At 44.5% G+C, this 24,755-nt stretch overlaps 1 protein-coding gene across 2 annotated transcripts; it reads right to left on the bottom strand.

The window, feature by feature from the left end:
- Positions 1–5,995: 5,995 nt before the first annotated feature.
- Positions 5,996–24,684, bottom strand: nprl2 (NPR2 like, GATOR1 complex subunit). 2 transcript variants are annotated; one of them, XM_084316297.1, is made up of 11 exons: positions 24,151–24,684; positions 21,135–21,226; positions 20,846–21,014; positions 20,405–20,513; positions 18,892–19,028; positions 15,699–15,796; positions 15,573–15,609; positions 8,539–8,632; positions 7,963–8,080; positions 6,599–6,741; positions 5,996–6,457 (listed from the first exon to the last, which is right to left on the bottom strand). In XM_084316297.1, the coding sequence occupies exons 1-11, from the start codon at positions 24,226–24,228 to the stop codon at positions 6,390–6,392; spliced, it is 1,143 nt and encodes a 380-aa protein (XP_084172423.1). In that variant the 5' UTR covers positions 24,229–24,684; the 3' UTR covers positions 5,996–6,389. The 2 variants fall into 2 exon arrangements, with proteins under 2 accessions (XP_084172423.1, XP_084172424.1); XM_084316298.1 differs by lacking the exons at positions 15,573–15,609; positions 15,699–15,796.
- Positions 24,685–24,755: the final 71 nt, after the last annotated feature.

The raw sequence follows: 24,755 nt of genomic DNA, 5'->3' as shown, positions 1-24,755 counted from the left end.
CAGAGTGTTCTCTAAACTGGATGCAAACTCAGGCTTCTGGCAGATTCCACTGTCAAATGAGTCATCGCTATTAACCACCTTCATGACACCATTTGGACGGTATCGCTATAACCACATGTGCTTTGGAATATCGTCTGCACCAGAGCACTTTCAAAAGCGCATGACACAAATCCTAGAGGATCTGGAAGGCATTGTGTGTCAGATGGATGATGTGCTCGTCTGGGGAGCCACACAACAACAGCATGATGAGAGGTTACGCACAGCACTGACACGACTTCAGGAGGCAGGGGGCACGCTCAATGCTGGAAAATGTGAGTTCTCCAAGAGCAAAATCAAGTACCTGGGACAGGTCATCGAGGGGTCAGGGGTGAGCGCAGACCCAGACAAAGTGTACGCAGTGAAAGCCATGAAAGAACCGAGGAATGTCAGAGAAGTGAGAGGATTTCTGGGGATGGTAAATCATCTTGGAAAGTTTCTGCCTCACCTGGCAGAGAAGACCCTTCCACTCAGAGATCTGCTAAAGAGGTCAAACATGTGGGCATGGGGCCCCCACAGCAGGATCGAGGCCTTCGTTAATATAAAAAAACAACTGACTACACCCCCTGGATTGACACTGTACGACCCAAAAGCAGAAACCTTGGTCTCCGCTGATGCCTCGTCATATGGGCTGGGTGCGGTCCTTCTCCAGAGGCAAGCTGAACAATCATGGAAACCGGTGGCATATGCTTCGCGAGCCCTCACCAACACCGAACAGAGATACGCTCAAATAGAAAAGGAGGCACTGGCCTCCACATGGGCCTGTGAGAAGTTTGCTGAATTCCTCATTGGGAAAGACTTCCACATTGAGACAGACCACAAACCTCTGGTCCCTCTGCTAGGCTCGAAGACCCTAGACCAACTTCCACCACGCATACAACGTCTTAGGATGAGACTGATGAGGTTCTCCTACACCATATCATATGTGGCGGGCAAAAACATTGCGACAGCAGACGTGCTCTCCAGAGCTCCTGTAAGCAGCACAGCAGACGGGCTACAAGAGGAAGAAATAAACCTGTATGTGGACTCCATCATGACAAGCCTGCCCTCCATCATCACAAGCCTGCCCTCCATCATGACAAGCCTGCCCGCTACAGAGAAAAGGCTCAGAGAGATCCAAACACACCAAGACAATGACCCCATAGTATGCCAGCTTAAGAGGTATATGTGTGGAAGGATGGCCAGATAAGTTCTCCATAGACAATGGCCCACAGTTTGCATCAGAGTGTTTCCGCAAGTTCTCACAGGACTGGTGTTTCAGCCATGTGACGTCCAGTCCTCGCTTTCCACAGAGCAATGGGGAGGCAGAGCGCGCAGTGAGAACTATAAAAAGTCTGATCAAAAAGTCAAGTGATCCCTACCTTGCTCTAATGGCCTACCGCGACGCCCCACTCGCAAACGGATTCAGTCCCACGGAGCTTCTCATGGGAAGAAAAATCAGAACTCTTATTCCTGTCATCCCATCCCAACTAAAACCAAGATGTGCTGACACAGAGAAACTAAGAAAGACAGAACAAGTTTACAGACAAAAACGGCGACTGAACTACAATCGAAGACACAGAACACATCAGTTGCCCCTCATCCAACCGGGTGAACATGTGTGGATCAGAGACACTAAGGAGCGAGGCACAGTGGTGTCTACGGCAGGCACACCCAGGTTGTACCTTGTGGAGGTGACTCAAAACCAACAGCAGCAACAGCAGCAGCCGCAGAGCTTAATGACTGAGAGATGATACCCACCTAGAGTGAGGGGGCCTCCAGGGCACCTAAAGGACTTTGTGTGCACACGTAGTTAAGTCCCTAATAATAATAATAATAATAATAATAATAATAATAATAATAATAATAATAATAATAATAATAATAATAATAATAATAATAATAATAATAATAATAATAATAAAAAAAAAAAAAAAAAAAAAAAAAGTGAGAAATGGAGCAGAATAATCCCCACACTCTGCAGAAGGGCTGGGCAGTCTACCCCACTCTTCTCTAAGAAAGAAGTTAAGTTACCATTCTAATGTGTTGTATAATTGCAAATAACTAAGCAGAAATGCAGTTAGTTATATTTAGCTACTATTGTTGATTGTTGAGACTGTCATGTCCTGTCCTAAGTTCAGGGAAAGTTATTTATCCTATGTTCAGGGAAAGTTATTTATCCTAGGAACTAGAAGGGAGATGTAGTATGTAAGGGATAATGTATAGCTACGAGGTCATTGTCGCAAAATAACTGACCGACACGTAGTTTAAAATACCGAGCCGCTTCGGCGAGGTGTTTTAAACGTCAGTGAAGGTCAATTATTTTGCGACAATGACCGAGTAAAGCTATACATTATCCCGCTTATTACATGGCTAACTTACTAACAATATACCTAATTCATTTGACAAATCGCAGTTGTTCTGTGGCTCTGTCAGCCCAAATAAAGTGATTATTATTATCGCGGGCAGCCTCTGTTCTGGCTCCGCTGTAATCTACACACACTCCGCTGTCAGTGCAGCCGCGGCAGGTGTGTCTGATTTGCTGCACTGATGTGGGCTTGATTGCGAACAGCTGCGCACATCGGTCATTATTGTCCCACAGCGGTCATTATTGAAAAATAATGACCGCTGTCGGGGGGCTATTGACCAATCACAAGCAAGCATTTCGGCGAATGTGAAAACGCCATGTAATAAAACCTATGACCGCAGATTTTTCAATAATGACCGCAGAGCGCAGCTGTTCGCAATCAAGCCCACTGACACACTGTTTCAGTGCAATTAGACACTGCCGTGCCGGCGATGACAGGGGGCGGAGCGACGAGCGGAGACAGAACACAGCGGAGCCAGAACACAGAGGCTGCCCGCGAAAATAATAATCACTTTATTTGGGCTGACAGAGCCACAGAACAACTGCGATTTGTCAAATGAATTAGGTATATTGTTAGTAAGTTAGCCATGTAATAAGCGGGATAATGTATAGCCTACTCGGTCATTGTCGGAAAATAATTGACCTTCACTACGTTTAAAACACCTCGGCGAGGCGCCTCTGTATTTTAAACTCCGTGTCGGTCAATTATTTTGCGACAATGACCTCGTAGCCATACATTATCCCTTACATATTTGTATAGGAACCTTTGTGCGGTAGGAACCTTGATGTGTGACGAGGGGGAGTTAAATAAAGCACGCACGGACTCGAAAGCTATCACCTGTGTCATATCGTCTCTTGATTATAACAAACCTAAGCTCTCATGATTATAACTCATAAAAGAAGATTTCCGTTTTTCATTTCTACTCATTCATCCAAAACAAGACAGGAATTCTACTTCTGCATGCACCAGGAGAATTTAGCTCATAGCACAGATTTGGAGTTGATAGAATGGACATTGCTGTTCTTAGGAAATGTTGCACATGGTGGAAATAATGGAAATGAACATTTCTAACATTAACATTTAGTGTATGTTTAAAGTTGATACATTGAGGGATGGTCGATTTTCACTTTATATTACAGCAGTATCCGTTTTTAACATACAATTGGTGTCTGACACTATAGACATGTATGTTAAAAGTCAAAGTCAACTTTGTCATTTTCCAATTTGTGCAAGACATACAGACATTCAATTACGTGCCCCCTTCCCACGGTGTATATAGAAAGAGACAATAAACACAAAAGTAACATAGGACACAATATACAACACACAGGACTATGTACAATATAAACAGTGCCTACAATAAAAAATTTAAGTTAGTTATCTGTTCTCTTACCTCGGGGAGCCTATCTCCTTGACAGAGAGCATTTCCAGACTTTTAACATATGCCTCAGCCTCCACCGGCAAAACAACAGACGTATGCATTATGGCACTGCTCAACAAGCTATCAAAATGTAAACTTTGCTGAAGTGAATGGTTTGAGCAAGTTTCCTTCCTTTGCTCCCCCGGTTGCCGTAGTTACGGAACACAAACCACATGCGTGTGCGCTTTACCGCCAGAAGGGGGCAACAAAACCCCAGGCAACAGCTGACCCCATAAAGTTTTTTTTTTTTTTTTTTTTTTTTATTATTGACAAACCTAGCCTATCTTGCAATATAATTTCACCAGGGTTTTTGAGGTCAATGATTCCAGTGGTGCGATTTGAGGTCGTGTTTATGTGTAAAGGTCAAGTCATTTGAGTAATTGCATTACTTTTACACACAACCTTGACCTAAAGGATGATAATGTTCCATCACCCTGACATTATCTGTAGATGATAGTCAGATTTGATTTGAGTTGTTTTGAGTAAATTAACTTTAGAAATGTTTTAATGACATATTGCTAGGTAATGGGATTGTAGGGTGCATGGTGGACTCTCCATCAGAATTCTCAAGCACAGTAGGGTTGTGAAACGTTTTCACATCAAGGACCCCTAAACCAACACAAATTAAGACCATAGATTCGATACGATTCTCTCCCAGGGTCTCTCCTCCGATAGAGTTTTGCTGTTAGACATGTTTTTAGAACAGTGTCTATACTGTAGATGAGGAGATAATTAGGCGAGTGAAACATATGACCAGAAGAGTCATACATTCTGTCATTGTGTTCCTTTTTTTTTTTTTTATTATTATTATTGCAAAACAAAATTATTAAAAGTCAGTACTCAACACACAATACATAATGAAACTAACAATTAAGATGGCTAAAATGACATGCAAGCACAGAAACAGAAAGCAAAAAATATATATAATAATACTTTACCGTATACAGTGTATATCCAACGAAATTACCAATTATACCAATGTCTTATACAGGATATACCCCTAATACCTGTTATCTAAAACCCTACACACATATGCTCCAGCTCGAACCCCCCCCCCTCCCGGACCCCTCTTTGGATAGTACCTCCATTATCCCTCGCTCCTAACCAGACACTACCATTGTGTCATTGTGTTCCTTATGGATGAAACTATAGTGAAATTAAACTATTCTTAATTTTGGTAGGGAACCCCTAGAACCCCCTCAAGGAGCCCTGGGGGTTCCCGGACCGCACCTTGAGAACCACAGTAGCAGGAGACAGAGTTGACTTACAGATGGCATCCATGCAGCTCACATTTCTGTTGAGCCAGTCATGCAAGCCCTCCATCATGCATGGGTCCTGCATTAACCATATTCACGTGGTGGCTATTTTGCTCTCATGTCATGCTCAGGCTGGGTTTCCTGGGAACAGGGTGGAAAGGAATCCCAACATGAGCATGACATAAGAGCAAAATGGCCGCTGTGTGAATATGGTCAATTCTCTCAGATGTTGTCATGGTGATTCAATATGACGGCAGAACAACAGCACAGCAGTACTAGTTCAGAGTTTATGGACAATGTAGGGAGCGACAGTGGCTCAGGAGGTAGAGCAGTCGTCTGGTAATCCGAAGGTTCCTGGTTTGATTCCCGCTCCTCCCGGGCAGCGTGTCGAAGTGTCCTTGAGCAAGACAGTTAACCCCTAATCCCGATGTGCAGGTTGGCACCTTGCATGGTTGCCTCTGCCATCGGTGTGTGAATGTGTGAGTGAATGGGTCACATGTGAGCAACAAATTGTAAAGCGCTTTGGATAAAAGCGCTATATAAATGCAGCCATTTACCATTTACAATGTATGCAGTGGACCTTTTAAGATGCTACTCCTATGTGTAAGCAACTGGGACATTTCCTGTCTATGGGGTTCTAGCCCGTGCATCCTTTCAAACCGGGTCACATCAATGCGAGTGCCCCTGGATCAGCCCTCTGTATGGCTTACTAGGCTTCATATAAACATGCTGGAGGATTACATCCTGAACATGAAGCAAAGCACCGGTCAGTCTAAGTTCATCTAGCTTCTCCCATCCTTTGAATGGCCACTCATTACAAGGGAAAGAAGGATTCTCTGCTGAGGCACAGTTGAAATACTTATATTGTTTACGTCTGTGTCATTATTATACTGAGAAGACACGTTGGGACAAACAGCGGTATCAGAAAGTCATCCCAATGTGGCACAATCTCTTTTATTAAATCACACATTATTCTTCATTATTCATTATCAGAACAATTCTTGTAAAATAAATATCATCTTAATCATGTGACTTTAACATAGGCCACATAATATCACTGACCCGTGTCAAGATGACGAGGGACATACAGAATAACAACAATTACTAACGTAACTAAATAAAAATATGAAATACTGCTTTCGACATTTCACATCTGAAAACGTTCATATGTAAATGTTTATTGTCATTCAGGACCTGGGGATGAGGGACCGGGCGACAGGCATCTTTGGTTGAGGCAGCTCTGAGTCTTTCAAATAACAGGCAACTGTTGCCATCTGTACCATATGGTTTCACTTCCTCAGTTGAAACGTCCAAGTTTTCCACATCCTGTCACTTCCAGCAGACAATGATGTTTGGGTCATTTTCCAGCCGTTCGTCCAGTTCTTTGTAGCTAATTCCTGCCAAAAAATAAATAATAAAAAAACAAACAAAAGAAACAAGACTAAGCACAAAATCGTATTACAAGCACATTATCACATAGGATGTTCATCATTTCAAATCACCAGTGCACTTCTATAAAGGAGACCTTCAAAACATGCCTGTTTTACAGCAGATTTCATCGTAACTATGGCAACCGGTATAGAGGCGAGGTGGTCGACTCTTCTCGTCGCGGATCACTTTTACTGGGTACTTTTGCAGGCGGCGAATGAGAGTCTTCATCAAACCAAACTGGATCAACCTCCTGAATGGAAGAACATGACAGACACACACAGACAGTAAACCGTGTGTAGAAAAAGAAAATACTAATATAAAGCATGATCAAGTCTGAGCTGTCCCTTTAACAAGCTTTAACAATCCGCACCTGACGGAGAGCGGATGCGTTTACGGCCATCGACTGCTCGGTAACTCACCTGACTTGATGTTCAGTAGTCACAGCGCACCTCACCTACTCGTGAAAGAAACTCGGATCCTATTGTGTGCGTCTCTAAGAAACGCAAGTAAATTAAAACTAGAGGTGATGGCAGAGAGGGGGATGAGAAGGAAGCTGGCTGCTATCCTGGAGAATCCCTCCCACCCCCTCTACGACGAGCTAGTCAAGTTGAGAAGCACGTTCAGCCACAGACTCATATACCGCCCACCCCCCACCGACACTGAACTAACCGCCTCGGACAGTCCTTCATACCAGCGGCCATGTGTCTGTCTTACCTGCCTACAACCAGCCTCTGGACAGAGAGAATTCACTGGATTGTTAAGAGCACTGTTTATAATGATAATAAAGTCATTCCTTTGTTCGAGGAGCTGTGGGAATAGTAGTGACGTCACCCGAGGCTGCGGCCTAATGGCCATGAACTCTATTGTTATTTGAAGACTGATAATGTATTTAAGTATACAAGAATGGACTGGGACATAGTGATAAAGAATCACAATATGATGTTTCGGATAGACTGACGTGATTTTGAAGGATGAATGTATGTTATGTTGAACGAATTATATGTACTGTATATGTAATGATGAATGAATTATATTTGAATTAGTAGAAGAGATAAATTGAAAGGCTATTTATTTTGTCCAGAAATATTATTTACATTTAAGATTGAGATCATTCAAATTATTTACATGAATAGATTTTCTGTTTGTTGATTTATTAGGTATCCATTCTTATATTTCTGTTTATTTGCAGCACACACACACACACTGACCTGATGAATAAAACCCAGCTGCGAGTGGTTAAAGTGGAATTCAAGCCAGACCAGCCATCTGACTAACTCCTCTCTGCTCACCATCACTTTCATTAACCCTGAGCTGACTGTATGTACCCTAGAGTAGCCTATTGTTCCATCCTGCCTTATAGATTAGATACAGCTGTGTACAGTGGGAGTCCCCCCTTATCTCCCCCCCCCTTGCAATCATTGATAAAGGCTCTACAGTCACTTTCCAGAAACTGGTAATAAGTCACACTGACCTCTCGTCAACTCTCTGAAGCTGCTGCGAGTAGCGAGAGCAAAGGTCACGAACCGTGGTCCCTGGAGTCAGGCCACAGTACAGCTGGAACACGTCTCTCAGACTGGCCCGCTTCTGCCCTGACACACAGTCAATCAACACACACAGCAGTGAGATGGCACTGAAAACAGTGTTAAATAGCTCTACATTCCCATTGGTCAGTAACATGGGTCCCCCAGTCCCTCTGCAGTAAACAGAAAATACATGTTCTGGCATCCCGTTCCCACTTTATCCAATCAGGAGAGAGAACCCTAGATATTTTTTACTTATTTAAAAGAAATAATAATAATAATTACTGGCAGACTGGCGGAGTTCTCTCTCCTGATTGGATAAAGTGGGAACGGGATACCAGAACATTTATTTTCAGTTTACTGCAGAGCGGAGGGACTGGGACCCATGTTGCTGACCAATCATATCAGTGATGGCTGTCGTAATGTAAAGCTATTTAACATGTAAAGCTATTATTTTAACAGAAAAACACCACTTACAGCACCTTTAATACTCATGACAATGATGACCTGACGTTCTATTTATTTACCTTGCTTGGTGACATAACTGAGGCACTCCTCCTGAATGGATTTGTCATCTACGAGGTTCTGGACTTTAGGAGTTGTGCAGTACACATTAGAGTACTGGGGGAGGCAAGAAAAACAAGCATTGAGTGTCAACATAATTTAATCTCAAACATTAACACCACACTATAGGTGCACACTAGACACTAGGGCTGGGCAATCAAAATTACATTTTATTTTCAATAAAACGATTTTGCCTTCCAACTATTATGAGAACAAGATGAAAACAAGATAATCAACTTGTTAGCCAGGTCATGTTTGTAAGCCGGGTCAAGCCTTTGAGCCTGGTCATGTTTTTGTTTTTCAGTTTAATTATATTCAAAGTTCAAGGAAATTCACCTTCCAAGGAAATCCAGACACGTTGTTTCTTGTTAAGTTCAATGAATGTATGATCTTTCCAAAGTCAATGAGTAATCGTGTTAAATAATCCTGATCTCAATATTGACCAAAATAATCATGATTATGATTTTTTGCCATAATTGAGCAGCCCTACTAGACACCATGGCTGCGTTTACATGCAGTGTTCTGGTACTCTCTCAGTATTGTATTGTTCAGTAGAAGTAATAGACTGGTACTCTCTCTGTATACAATTGTTCAGTAGAAATAATAGACTGATACTCTCTATGTATTGACTGGTAGTCTCTCTGTATTGACTGGTAGTCTCTCTGCATTGTCTGGTACTCTCTGTATTGACTGGTAGTCTCTTTGTATTGTCTGGTGCTCTCTCTGTATTGACTGGTAGTCTCTCTGTATTGTCTGGTACTCTCTCTGTATTGACTGGTACTCTCTGCATTGTCTGGTACCAATACTTAAAGTTTAGGACTCAATCATTTTTTTAAAAATTTTATACAACGGCATGCAAATTTCTCGATTCTGATTGGCCATTTACACGTCTTTATTGGCAACAATCCACGGTCCTGGGCTCAGGACCCGCCCACAACCGAATCACATATCACTCCCCGGCTCACTCCGGGAGAAAACAAGATCGCGGACAACAAATGGATATGTTGATAGCACCATAACGACTAAATATGAAGCGATTCTGTCAAGGGGAATGTGTTAGTCCTTTAAACAATGTTGGATGATGTAATTGATGGGTCTTGAGTCAATCTAGAACAAAAGAAAAATCGCGGATTGATTGATTGATTGATTTAAATTTCTACTTCCTTCCCACTGACTGCAGCGTTCACTCTCACACTGTCCGACGCTGGCGTACCCACAAACACACACACACATACACACACACACACACACATACACACACACACACACACACACGCACACTCCTGTCTGCAACAGCGGGGGAGTCAGACTGAGAGAGAAGCAGCGCTGTTTTAAGTGAGCATGGTCTATTGAATTGATTGATTGGTTGATTGCTAATTTTATTACTGTACCCCTGGTTTCCAACTGGTTAAGTTTAGGCTAAAAGAAATAAATAAAAAAATAGGGCGAAGAAAACGTTTTAATTTGTTTTACCTACTTTATATAGAAGCATCTAATAATGAAGTTCTATGGAAAGTAGGTCTGCATTCCCTTAACAATTGTGTGTATTGAGCCGTACTGTATTGTACCCATTCTGCATCTGGTAATAAAATTTTCAATCAATCATTCCAATAATACACAGTTGGATGTGTTAGTTGGTTGGATGCACTTCAAGCTGCTTCCACATGAGGCAACTTCTCTCAATCATTCCAATAATACACAGTTGGATGTGTTAGTTTGGTTGGATGCACTTCAAGCTGCTTCCACATGGAGGCAACTTGTCTTTTTTGTAGTTGTGGGAACTACTTTTTCTGGCGGATGGTTTTTTCAATAAATCTTCGATTAATGTGTGTTTATTGTATAGAAATAAGGTTGGATGAATCTGGCAGTTGTATAAAAGCTTTACACCACTTGTAGTCGTGATTTGTGACCAATAAACCATGCCTAGGGGGGTCTAACGACCACCCCTAGGCATGGTTTATTGGTCACAAACCACTCCTGCGCGTGATGTAATGCTTAAATATCCACTTTTTTTTATTTTTCTCCCATCCCAATTTCGCCTCGCCAATTCTCCCTTCAATTCTCCCCTCCCCTGTCTCGAACTTTGCTAGACTATGCCTCCCACTGGTCGGCTGCAGTGAGGACCAAGCCTTGCATCACGTGTCCCCTCCGGTACACGAGGAGGCAGCTGTCGCATATTTTCACCTGAACAGCGCAATCTCTCAGTGGCGAGGAGTAACGCGTGGGAGGCTCACGCTGCCCCTGATACTTCCTGATTCTGCTGTACAGGCGCACCAACCGACCTGTAGGAATCGCTGTCCACAACGTCCAATCCCCACCCACCAACTTTCCCACCCTCTAACACTGCCAATTGTGTTAGTATGACGACCGGCCAAGCCGGTAGCAACGCCGAGAGCTGGGCTCGATACCAGCATCTCCTGCGTTAGTGGCGAGCGCCTTGCCCACTGCGCCACTCAGCCTCCCAGGACTCAATCATTTTCTAAAGGTGAAAAAGGTCTAACATGGGTTACAACGTGGTTTCAATCCATCCCTTGGTCTAACATGGGTTACAAAGTGGTTTCAGTCCATCCCTTGGTCTAATATGGGTTATATTTCGTATGGCTTCATGCTCTGCTCTATTGGAATGTTGCCCTATATCAAATATGATTTTGAAAAGCTTTCAGCAGCCATGCACGACATCCGTCCGGCCACGCCCACATCCGCCCATGAATATAAGCGAGGGGCATGGCCGTACTCCTGCTCCTTCCCTTCTTTCAACACATGGAAGTCCGTGACGTGCACCTTCTTCAGCTGTTGAAATTTGTTAGTTAGTCATTTATGTTGCTGTCTTTTTCTTATTGCCTTTAAAGAAAAAGTTAAGACGACATCACCACCGACCTCCTCTGTGGGCCGCGGAGGTTCCCTGACTCCACTTTGTGGTAAGAGGGTAGGCTTCGGCGGCGCTCGGAGCTGGGTGCGCGCCAGAGCCGTTGAGCGCCCCTCTTCAGTGAGAGGTTCTCCGACTCCAGGTGTCCCCTCCGGGGTTGACTTACGGCGCAAGCCCCCCGTCGTTGCTTGCTCCCGTCATTCGGTGAGCAGCTGTGACTGGTGGTCGGGTGGTTTTCACCAGCATTTCCTTCTCCCAGCCTCCGCCGTTCGCTATGAGTGTGGTACTGCTCAGAAGCCGTCGGCTCCAGCGTCAACATCAAACGGAGCCCCGGCGAGTGAGGTGGTCGGCAGTAGGAGGAAGGGTATGTGCGAACCACAGGGTTCAGGTCGCCCGGTCTCTGCGGGAAATGCTGAGGCCCTGCATCTCTTACCAGCACATCACAGATGTTGCATGAAGTGACGCAGGTGTAATCATGGGGAGAGACGCTGCTGGACTTTTCTTCAGAGTTCGTGACGGTAGACCGGTGACGCGGCACTCAGTAGTCGAACTGGGCCGTGTTCAGGTAAGGGCCGGCGACGACGCCTTGTAGTGTTTTACTGTGCTGGTACTGTCACTGCAGCAGCGGGTTTCTCTCATCTCTCTCTCCCTCTGTTCTGCCCTCGAAATAACTATACGTTAAAATGAGAAGGGTCCCTCTAAAGGAGTGACGAGTTTTTAACGTGCGTGGGTTTGTTCACTGTGTATTTTGAGGTAGCTTGCATATGAAATGAGTCATGAGGGCCCGTTGTTTTTTCTGTTGATAACAGCTCAAATTGACGGGTGGCGTTCTCTTGTGTGTGAGAAAGTTTGGGGTTCATTGAGAACACGCCTTTTAAAACAGGCGTAGACTCTGAATTCGCAATTGACATTGCTAGTATTTATGTTAGCTTGCAATGCCCCGAATTGGTGGGTGGGACTGGGGGATCCCTGGCCATCGAAGACGTCACAGGCTTCGCGTTTTCTTATTGGCCGTGAGATGTATCCGTGAGTTATAGGACCTGCACTGCAGGCCACTGACATTGTAAATGAGAGGTAACGCGATGCAGTCGAGGCTGTGGTCCTTCTGCTCTGCTTTCTTTTAACGGTTGTGTATATTGGCCCATTTTCCACTCTGTTAAATAACCCTTTTTCGATTGCGTCACTCACGTTGAGGTCTCTCTGGGGTAAGGCCGACGTCTTCCCCTCTCACATAAAGAGCGGAATTGATGCAGTTTATTTCCAGGCTCGTTATGTAGAAACCCATGTCTGTGCCTTTCGGGACCAGCTCCCTGCTGGTCGTCCCAGACAGCGGGGAGAGACGTTGTGGGGCTTTTTTCTTGTTAGAAACTCGCCGTCACCGTTCTCGGGTTTTTCACGAGCATACACGCTGTTCATAAGTCAGCGTTTGGTCTTACGAGACCGGTATCAGCGCTGGCCCAAGGTGCTTTTCAATGGTTGAATCCACCTTCGGGACCGGCGCGCCCTGGTTTGTCCAACAACATAAAAACTGCGTTTTTTATGCGGTCGGCCGGGAAGGAGGTTTTTATATCTACCGAGCTCCAGCACACTATAGGTTAGACGCGAAGACTCGCGTGCATCTCCGGGGGGAAATGCCGGGGTAGATCAAACATTGGCGGGGGGGTTTCACGCCTGTTAGAAGGAGAGAAGAGGGTGGTTTGTGCGTTTGCGTGCTGACCGTCTTGGTGGCGCCCCTTGTGATGTTTTGATCGACACGTGTACCTAACCCCCTCTCCTGGAGAGGGGCGGCGACGTGACAAGGGCGCGGGACTCGTCCTGGTCGCATCGGACCGGATCAGTTTAACCCGCTGCTCGCCGGGTCACAGATACACTCCGATTGCCCCGAAGGGTCCTGAGCTTTTCCGGGGGGGGGGGAAGATGCCAGGGCGGGCCGAACGCCACAGGGGTTGATATCGTGAATGTTGTGTGTCATATAAATGCCACTACGAGTTGTATACTCCATTTGTTTCACCCCTCCCTCCCTGCTCGACCGGGGGATGGGAGGGGGCTGTCGAGGGGCTGCTCATTATCAGTCAGCTCCTCTATGCATCTCTGTGTAGTTCTGGTCCTCCAGGCCCAGGTCGGGCTTTGCCCTCGTTACCTGTTGGCCTGGGTTAACCCTTTTTTGAGCCTGTAACACCTTGAACTGCATTGTATAGCCTGTGTATACGCGCAGTTGTGTTTTAGGGTTTTTTAATGGGTTAGGGGAGCAACCTTTTCTGTTGGGATGGTTGTCTCCCCGGTGTGGGTGTAGCGGAGTCAACTCTCTGGTAGAGCCCGGGTTTGACCCCGGCTCCCCGCGAGTATGCCCCTGCATGTTTATGACATGTGCCAATTGTGTCAAACTCTCTCTCTGTAACCCCGACCACGCGGGATTAATAAATTGAAACCTCGTACTCCGAGTGCCAACTCCGTGACGAGAAGCCCTTCTTTATAAAAAGACTGCTTCGGGCGTCGGCTCCCGCCTGCCTGGTGGTCTGAGGTACCCGAACGCGAGGGATGCATTTACAGAGCCTCCACCTCCGGGAGTTTTTCAGAGCCTCTTCCTCAGGGGGTCTTCGCGGCGTGCCAGGCGGAGAAGGGCCTTCACCTGTGAGGTGTAGGCCCTGTCCGATACGCTGGCGAAGTGGAGGGTGGTGTCACCAGTAGACACCTGGAGAGGTCTCGATGCCGCGGCCTCGTTGACCTCGCCAGGCCCCTTTTTCTGGGGGTCCTGGCACCCGGACTCGGCGGTGAGTCCGCCTTTGTGGCCTGGGGCTGGGACCTCCTCCACGCCCCGCTGCTACGGCTTCAGCCGCAGGGTAGTTTGTGACGCGGGCTTTTTGTTTTCACGTATGTTCCCTGGTAGCGTGCGGGCCACGGGACCGGGTAGTCGCGGGCCCTTCTGTCCCACGGTCTGCTCACCCTTTCCTCAGCGTTTGTTGGGTGCTGTTCCCTCTTCGCACAGTCGGTATCCTGTCCCCCTCCCGCCCCTCACTAGGGGGGTGGGAGGGCCAGGACCCTCCCCGGTATTCTGATGGTTGTAGGGGACCTCAGCGGGTACATTTCTCGGGCTCTCCGCTCTGCTCTTGTGTTCCAATAGAGCAGAGTGTAAAGCCATACGAAATATAACGAAGGTTATCCTATAACCCTAGTTATATGAGTATGGCGAGCACTCTGCTCTGACTCACTGAGGACCCCTATTGGTCTTCCGTTTTTTTTTCGTTGAAATGCTGGGGAAGGAGCAGGAGTACGGCCATGCCCCTCGCTTATATTCACGGCCGGATGTGGGCGTGGCCGGACGGATGTGGTGCATGGCTGCTGAAAGCTTTTCAAAATCATATTTGATATAGGGGAACATTCCAATAGAGCAGAGCACTCGCCATACTCATATAACTAGGGTTATAGGATAACCTTCGTTAAGATGTTCCTATGCCTCTTTATATGATCACCAATACCCCTGTGTGTACAGTACATCAGCAACCAGAGTATAGCCGGTATAAGCAGGTAATTTACACAGACTGTATAAGTGATTTACATGCAAAGGTATCCTGTGTCAAAGGTATCTTATCCAGGTTGCTCATAGCCGGGTTAAGAGCTTACCCAGGTTATTGGAAATTGAATATGATTTTTTACCTCTACTAACACAAACACAGAATACTCCAAATACACCAGATATGTAAGGGCTATTGGTAGGGATGGGTACCGAATTCGGTACTTTTGAGGTACCGAACCGAAACACGTCGGTACTACCGAGTATTGAATCAAGTGAGAAACCGAAAAAAAAAAATTATTAATATTTTTTTTTTTTTACTTTTTTCTTTTCATGTCAACGTTCACACGCACAATATATGCTTACCTAGGATTTGACTTGATTCAACAACAAAGCAGTCGGAGCAATGACAAGCCGAAAACTGTCGAAATTGTAGTTGAAACTGTAAATAAAATTTCTTGAGACTAAAGTACCGAAAAAAGGTACCGTTGGGTACCGGTATCGATTCACAGGTACCGGTACCGGTATCGGTTCAAATGTGTAAGGTACCCATCCCTAGCTATTGGTGTACAACATGTGAACACAGTCACGTTGCCGAGCTGTGGAGTTAATGATCTTACCTGGAATATTGACACCAGGGTTACAACACCATAATATCTGTTGGGGGGAAATACAACTTTTCAGAATCTCCTCCTTGGTTTTATTAGAGAGTAAATTAAAAAAGACTTGTGTTGTAATGTGCTCACAGTAGATTCTGTACAGCTATGCGGACGAGGTTCAGCTCCACATCCGCCTCAGCAGAGATTTTCTGGATATGTCGAAACCCATCAATATAGGGCAGGATCTATAATGCATTAGAATATATGATGTTTACCTTATATACCCAGCAATACATTGTATACAATCAGTATTTTTATTTTTTTTTTTAACTTTGGCCATTCCCCTGGCTCTTTTATACGTTTATCGCATTTATTCTGGTCAAGGATGACCGACAGAAACAGGCTGAAAGGGTTCAGATGGGGGGGAAGACACTCTGGGAAAGGCACGGCTGCAGTCAGAGATTCGAACTCGCTAAACCCCAGATCCGTGACAAGCACGGTTGTCCCCGGCGCCGAAATGGCACTCGCGGTACGTGGTGAGCTACTGGAGCTCCCCGTATATACAATCAGTCTTAACTGGTGAGATGCAAGTACATTACTACACATCACTTACAGCTACGGTCTCGCGCTGAAAAAAAATCGCGCTGAGCCGTGGATGCACTCCGAAATATTAACCACTATGAAAACCAGAGACAAAAAATGCTCTGAGTTTCGTAAAAATTCAGTCAGAGCTTACCAAAAGCTTGAGCAGTGAACTCCAAGCCCACGTGACTGAACTCAAACTGCAAAGAAACAGACTAAGAAATGACGTAAACTCCATGATCAAAACTGCAAAAAAGAATTTCATCAATGACAAAACTGAGGAAAACAAAAATAAACCCTGTGAACTTTGGAAATTACTCAATAATAAACTAGGCTGCAGTAAAAAACGTAACCAGATTTTCAAATATAAACATAAAGACAGGTAACACGCTCATCACAGACAAGCTGGATGTGGCCAATATTCTTCAGAAACATAGCCACAACACTGGTAAATAAACTACCCTCCCACTCAGGGCTTTTGGGGTAGAACACATCCTAGCCTACTACAATAACCTAGGGGTCCGCAAAGACGATTTCAAACTAGAAATGGTAACAACAGCGGAGGTACTCAAAAAACTGAGATCCCTCACACCTAACAAGGCCACTGGCCATGACAATATCCCCTCCAAATTCCTCAGACTCAGCAGCCGCCATCACCGCAGTCATCACACACATAATAAACCTCTCCATAAAACAGGGACACGTACCCAAAGACTTCAAAATTGCGAGAGTAACCCCCCTGCACAAAAAAGGCAGCAAATTGGACCCAGGCAACTACCGCCCTGTTTCTATTCTTACCTCCATCTCGAAAGTCATGGAAAAAATAGTATACAAACAGGTCGAAAAGTACCTCGCGGGAAAAAATCTAATCTACGAATTCCAATCTGGCTTCAGAACATCCCACTCCACTGACACATGCCTTCTCTATTTGAACGACCACATCAAACAAGAGGTGACGTGGGGCGAATACTGCAGCATGGTCATGCTGGACCTACAAAAGGCCTTCGACACTGTCAATCACTCAATTCTGATTGACAAGCTAAAAGCAATTGGTTTTGATAGTCTATCAGTGAGCTGGATGCAATCCTACCTTGAGGGGAGAGAACAGATGGTGGAGGTAAACTGTGCTCTATCCCCCCCCCCCTCCCAGTGAGCTGTGGTGTTCCACAAGGAAGCATACTAGGACCGTTACTGTTCCTAATTTATGCAAATGACATGTCGTCAGCTTGTGACTGCAACGTGTTCCTGTTCGTGGACGACTCAGCCCTGCTGGTCTCTGACAAGAACAAGTTACAGGTTGAGAAAACCCTCAGCTCGGAACTCGGCAGAATCTGCACCTGGCTCGCTGATAACAAACTATCATTACACCTGGGTAAAACAGAGTCCATTCTCTTCGGTTCAAATAACAAACTCAGCAAGACCGGCGGCTTCTCAGTTACAGTGGGTGACAATATTGTCACACGGAAAGATGAAATTACATACCTGGGTTCCATCCTAGAGGCAAATCTTTCCTGTGACAAAATGGCATCCAATGTAATAAAAAGTCAACCAAAGAACTAGATTCTTGTACCAGATCTCCTCTCTGGTAAACAAGAATACCCTGAATACTCTAGCAGGAGCACTCATTCAAGGGTACTACAACTATGCTTGCACCTCATGGTACCAAAGCACCTCAAAGGCGCTAAAAACAAAATTACAAACATCACAAAACGAACTGGTCAGACTACTGCTTGACCTTACTCCTAGAACCCACCTCACCCCTGCCCACTTTGACAATCTAGGATGGCTTAGAGTAGACGACAGCGTACAGCAACTTGCAATGGGCCTGGTCTACAAGATACACTACACCACTAAGGTACCCATGTACATGTCAAAATACTTCCCAAAGGTCAGTGAATACCATGACCACAACACCAGAGGGAGCTCCACAAATCATGTTAAACCCAGATTCGGCTCAAATAAGGGACTAAACACGTTTTGCAATTATGCCACATCAATGTGGAATGCCCTACCCACAGCTGTAAAGGAATGTGAATCACTACCCACCTTCAAAACCACTCTCAAAGAGCCCCCCCACCCAACCACCTCCAATGTACAGTTAGCCCCCCACCCCACCTACCCAATCTCCTCCAATGTACAGTTTCTTCCCCCTCAAATGTATATACTCTCTTTGTACTCATAAACAGTACTGTATATTTGTAGATCTGGTATGTCATAAATGTCTAGATGCAACAGTACTGTCTACCTGTATGTCATTTATGTTATGATGAATTGAAAATGGGGGACCCTGATGTAAACAAGACTAAAGTCTTTCTCTGGTCTGCATCCCCTTAACAATTGTGTGTATTGAGCTGTACTGTACCAATTCTGCAATCTGTTAATAAAATGTTCAATCAATCAATCAATCAATCTGTAAAAAATGATATTTCCTTGTGTTGTGCTCAAGCATATATGTTTTAAAGATAATGGCAGTGTTCTTATGTTAATTAACACCACAGATTCATCATGATCTACTACTAGCCAATATTATCTGTGGTTATAGTAAGCCAATAACGATATGAGGCCCATACAAACCTTACAGGCATGAATCGCTCCATACTATCACATGTCTGGATCTATCTGTGGGGCCCTAGTTATTTTTTTAGCTCTTTCTCTGATCCATTCTACATAATGGTACATGAGTGAGCAGTCAGCGCATCACATAGAATAAATCAGACGTTGCCACTAGGAGTAGCTAGAAACACTCTACTAACACTACCTGCTGAGTGGTGAGATCCCACTGGGACTTGATGAAGTGGTCTTTACATTGGGTGAAGACGGGCACGTCGTACTCCTGCACAATCAGGGGGTCCTTGCGCTGCTCGATCAGCTTCAGGTGGATGGTGTTAGACTCGTCTGAAATTAGACAAAGGGAACGAGAGCGTTGGGACCAATGAGGGGTTTGAGAAGGTTGTCATTACGTATCATGTGGACGTTCTAATGTGTCATACCTAGGGATGGGTACCGTTCACATTTGAACCGATACGGTACCGGTACCTGTGAATCGATACCGGTACCCAACAGTACCTTTTTTCGGTACTTTAGTCCAAACTTAACCACATTTTTGACCGTTTTCGGCTTGCTATTGCCCCGACTGCTGTTGTTGAATAAAGTCAAATCCTAGGTAAGCGTATATTGTGCATGTGAACGTTAACACTTTGGCTGCCGGAAAACGCCTAAACACGTTATTCCCGGCCATGCTCAAGTTGCCGAAGACGCTTTACAGCGTCTTTGATATCAATATTTCAAAAATCTGGGACCGGATTCATATTTCCCCTCCGCTGGCCTGAGATCCACCAGGAGGACCCACTGAGCTCTTTGGCGGTTCAGGAGCGCCATCTGGTGGCCGATCGGCGCAATCGCTTAACAGGAAGTGCCGTAGAGGTTGTGCTGGTCGGCCGTATTACTTCCGGGCACTCGATATAGGTCCCGGGACTCGATCTCGACACACTACATAGCGATCGATTGCCAATAACTCGATAAACAACATGATTTGGACGTATATACCATTATACAAGCTGGAGATGGACCGGGTAAATCGACATCCCATAATGGTAAAATTTCTACTCTACGATGATCGCCCAACGGCGCGCGGAGACTGGGGTGAGTTTTAGCGTGTAAAGTTACCGTCTTCGATACTAACTGCTATTATCAACATTTGACCCACATTAGATGATTGGTATAACGCTGCCCACGGAATTATAAACGCCCCCTAGCCCATCCGGTCAACATCAGATGACGTGTAGTAACTTCTAGAAGTACGTCTAGTTGGAATTTTTTATATCGCGCTGATTGCCATAAAACTGTATTGCATCATCAATATAATGTATTTGGGGCTATAGATCACGTTCTGGAGAAAGCTGCAGAAAGAGATGAAAACATACTTATACATTAGACCATACTTTACTATGAATATGTGAATGAAAAAGTTTAACGTTGCTACACAATGAACAATACATATAGGACTTTGAATGGGCCCTAATAATGGCAATGTAGCAATAGAATTTAAAAAGTTATAGCCCTGCAAAGAAGGGGACTTTCTCTATAGACAAATAGAGCCGGCAACCTACGGTTGATAATGAATTTAACCCATGGCAGCCAAAGTGTTAACATGAAAAGAAAAAAAGTGTACTTTTTTTTTGTATCTCACGTGAATCGATACTCGGTAGTACCGACGTGTTTCGGTAAGTACCTTTAAAAGTAACAAATTCGGTACCCATCCATAGTCATACCTATGGGTAAGGTGCAAGCCCCTGTGGCGTTCAGCTCCTCCAACAGGGTCGACATTATGGGTAGAAGCTTCTGCTTGCTATCCTCGTTGGATATGAATCCACTCTCCAGCTGCAAGTCAGTCAGACAGACATAGTTAGTGTCTCTTTGAGCACTCCCGAAGCAGGAAAAGTTTGGAAAATGGCAACATTAAGGGGATACCCATTTCCTCTCTGAATTGGCCAAAAACACCTCTCCCTGAGTTTTAATTTAAGCTGATCCGTATCCGCTTCCATTCATTTGTGCTAAGCTAGCTTGCAGCCGGATAGCTTTCTACTGAACGCACAGAGGAAATTGGTATTGATCTTCTTGTTTGACTCTGGAGAAGACAGTAAGCACATTTCCCATAATGTTGGCATGTTCCTTTAACATCTGTGCTTGAACATAGCGCTCTCCCACTCTACCTCCAGTGTTGTGAGGTATCCAGAAAGCTTCTTGACGATTGGTTCCAAGGCACAGGTCTTGGTTTGAGCATCACATACCAGACCCAAGTTGAAGAGCAGGGCATTGCGACTGTACTTTTTGTGCTCAATACACACTGGACATCCAATCAGTTTCTTCCCCATGGCAGTTCTACACCAAGCATACAAAAGTACAGAGTATGAATTGGAAATGATAGGAGACAGACTAGAAAAACAAAATGTAATTTCATTAATTTGGTGAAATAATTGTGGGGACTTTGATTGCACATACACAGTGATGAGTTTGTTCTGCAGCTCTGGCTTGGTGATGATGTAAACTTGCACTGTGTCAAAGAGCTCTCGGGAAATATACTCCTCTGGAACCTGTTGAGAATGGACACAATATTATGGACTCTGTGATATAGCCTGTGTCATGATTTGAATGAATGAAAACTTTATTTAACAGATTGCAGAATGGGTACAATACAGTACGGCTCAATGTACAGCCCCCCCCCCCCCCCCACCCAACCTCCTCCAATGTACAGTTTCTACGTCAAATGTATATACACTCTTTTCTGGACACTTTTTGTATCACAAACAGTACTGTATTTGCAAATCTGGTATGTCATAAATGTATAGATGTAGCAGTACTGTCTATCTGTATGTCGTGTGTGTCATATATGTTATGATGAATTGAAAATGGGGGACCCTGATGTAAACAAGACGAAAGTCTTTCTCTGGTCTGCATCCCCTTAACAATTGTATGTATTGAGCTGTACTGTACCCATTCTGCAATCTGTTAATAAACTTTTCAATCAATCAATCAAGGGGATGCAGACCAGAGAAAGACGTTTGTCTTGTTTACATCAGGGTCCCCCATTTTCAATTCATAGTGACATTTATGACATACACAACATACATGACATCATGACATTTATGGCATAGGGACATACATGACATACACGTATATAGTGCTGTTACATTTGTGACATATATACGATATGCAAATATACAGTACCGTTACCCAGAGATCCTAACAGAAAATATATACATATGATGGGGAGGAGAGACTGTACATTAGGAGGGGGTGGGCGGGAGAGAAAACCAGGCTTGATTGATTGATTGAAAACGTTAACAGATTGCAGAATGGGTACAATACACAGTACAGCTCAATACACACAATTGTTAAGGGGATGCAGACCAGAGAAAGACTTTCGTCTTGTTTACATCAGGGTCCCCCATTTTCAATTCATCATAACATATACGAGTATGACATACACGACATACAGTACTGCAGTGCTACATCTATACATTTATGACATACCAGATTTACAAATACAACTGTACAAGCAAAACTGTACATTGGAATATCGACAACCTTACTTGGTCCCAAGAAGAGGGTCTCGTGTATTATTGGGTTAGGACATTTACTGTACATTTACAGGGGCCAGTTTCGAATTGCAGTCTCCCGTAGGTGTTATTTGAGAGTGTTTTTGAAAGTGGGTAGTGATTCACATTCCATTACAGCTTTGGGTAGGGCGTTCCACATTGATGTGGCATAATTGCGAAACGTGTTTAGTCCCTTGTTTGAGCCGAATCTGGGTTTAACATGATTTGTGGAGCTCCCTCTGGTGTTGTGATCGTGGTATTCACTGACCTTTGGGAAGTATTTTGACATGTACATGGGTACCTTGGTCGTGTAGTGTATCTTGTAGACCAGGCCCATTGCAAGTTGCTGTACTCTGTCGTCTACTCTAAGCCATCCTAGGTTGTCAAAGTGGGCAGGGGTGAGGTGGGTTCTAGGAGTCAGGTCAAGCAGTAGTCTGACTAGTTTGTTTTGAGATGTTTGTAATTTGGTTTTTAGTGCCTTTGAGGTGCAAGCATAGTCGTAGTACCCTTGAATGAGTGCTCCTGCCAGAGTCTTCAGGGTATTCTTGTTTACCAGAGAGGAGATCCGGTACAAGAATAGAGTTAGTTGGTTGACTTTTTTTTATTACATTGGATGCCATTTTGTCACAGGAAAGATTAGCCTCTAGGATGGAACCCAGGTAGGTAATTTGTTTCATCTTTCCTTGTGACAATATTGTCACCCACTGTAACTGAGAAGCCGTCAGTCTTGCTGAGTTTGTTATTTGAACCGAAGAGAATGGACTCTGTTTTGCCCATGTGTAATGATAGTTTGTTGTCGGCGAGCCATATGCAGATTTTGCCTAGTTCCGAGCTGAGGGTTTTTTCAACCTGTAACTTGTTCTTGTCAGAGACCAGCAGGGCTGAGTCGTCCGCAAACAGGAACAAGTTGCAGTCACAAGCTGACAACATGTCATTTGCATAAATTAGGAACAGTAGCGGTCCTAGTATGCTTCCTTGTGGAACACCACAGCTCACTGTGAGGGGGGGGGATAGGGTACCGTTTACCTCCACCATCTGTTCTCTCCCCTCCAGGTAGGATTGTATCCAGCTCACTGATAGACTATCAAAACCAATTGCTTTTAGCTTGTCAATCAGAATGGTGTGATTGACAGTGTCGAAGGCCTTTTGTAGGTCCAGCATGACCATGCCGCAGTATTTGCCCGCGTCCAACTCTTGCTTGATGTGGTCGTTCAAATAGAGAAGGCATGTGTCAGTGGAGTGGGATGTTCTGAAGCCAGATTGGAATGCGTAGATTAGATTTTTTTCCGCAAGGTACTTTTCGACCTGTTCGTATACAATTTTTTCCATGACTTTCGAGATGGATGTAAGGATAGAAACAGGGCGGTAGTTGCCTGGGTCTAATTTGCTGCCCTTTTTGTGCAGGGGTGTTACTCTCGCAATTCTTGGGGACGTGTCCCTGTTTTATGGAGAGGTTTATTATGTGTGTGATGACTGGGGTGATGGCGGCTGCTGAGTCTCTGAGGAATTTGGAGGGGATGTTGTCATGGCCAGTGGCCTTGTTCGGTTGGAGGGCGCTCAATTTTTTTAGTACCTCATCTGTAGTACTAGTTACCATTACCAGTTTGAAGTCGTGTGGACGCCTAGGTTCTTGTAGTATGCTACTATGTGTTCTACCCCATACTGCCCTGAGTGGGAGGGTAGTTTGTTTACCAGTGTTGTGGCTATGTTTGTGAAGAAAGTGTTTAAGTAATTGGCTACATCCAGCTTGTCTGTGATGAGCGTGTTGTCCGTCTTTATGTTTATGTTTGAGAACCTGGCTTTAAGTTTTTTACTGCAGCCTAGTTGATTATTATTAGTAATTTCCAAAGTTCGTGGTTTATTTTTGTTTTCCTCAGTTTTGTCATTGATGGTGTATAATGCACGGATAAAACACTTACCTGGTAGGTAATCTTTGGGCCCAAAGTAGGATGAAACTCACTGAAGAATATACACTCAATTCGACTGGCCATCCCCATTCTTTTGACAGGAAGACTTCACAATATAATGGTTTTAAATGTCTCTTCCAGTTCTCATACTAGTAATTGGGGATGTGTTGGCCACATACTATCATCATCAAACTAAATGGCCAACACAATAAAATCGGCTATCCGTGTGAATAAAAATGTATAACAACAAAATAGATGCGGTCAATCGGTATGGTGAATAACTTGCGGGATGAAGGGTTCCTCTTGTCTTCCCTGTTTTGTCTGCGAGGCTGTTGTTTACAACACAACGCGGAAACTGCTAGCTTGTTGTAAGTAACCTTGAACACATTACAAGTCTAGTCACTGATTTGCGAAGTTTTCAAAAAATAGCTGTTACGTTAGAACTCTATGCATCCAACAACGTCCTGAATATCTTGTTCCCTGTAGTATACTGTAGATTTAAAAAATGTGCTGCTAACATAATACTTGCAAAACACGCTGCTAGCCTCTCGGTAGTTTGTAGAAAACAGCGCGGACTTGTTCACTGCCGTCATACTACGTCACGTTTAGCCAGATGC

This window comes from Notolepis coatsorum, assembly GCF_963971535.1.
Source record: "Notolepis coatsorum genome assembly, chromosome: 6".
Taxonomy (NCBI): domain Eukaryota; kingdom Metazoa; phylum Chordata; class Actinopteri; order Aulopiformes; family Paralepididae; genus Notolepis; species Notolepis coatsorum.
This window is presented reverse-complemented; position numbering and strand designations above follow the sequence as displayed.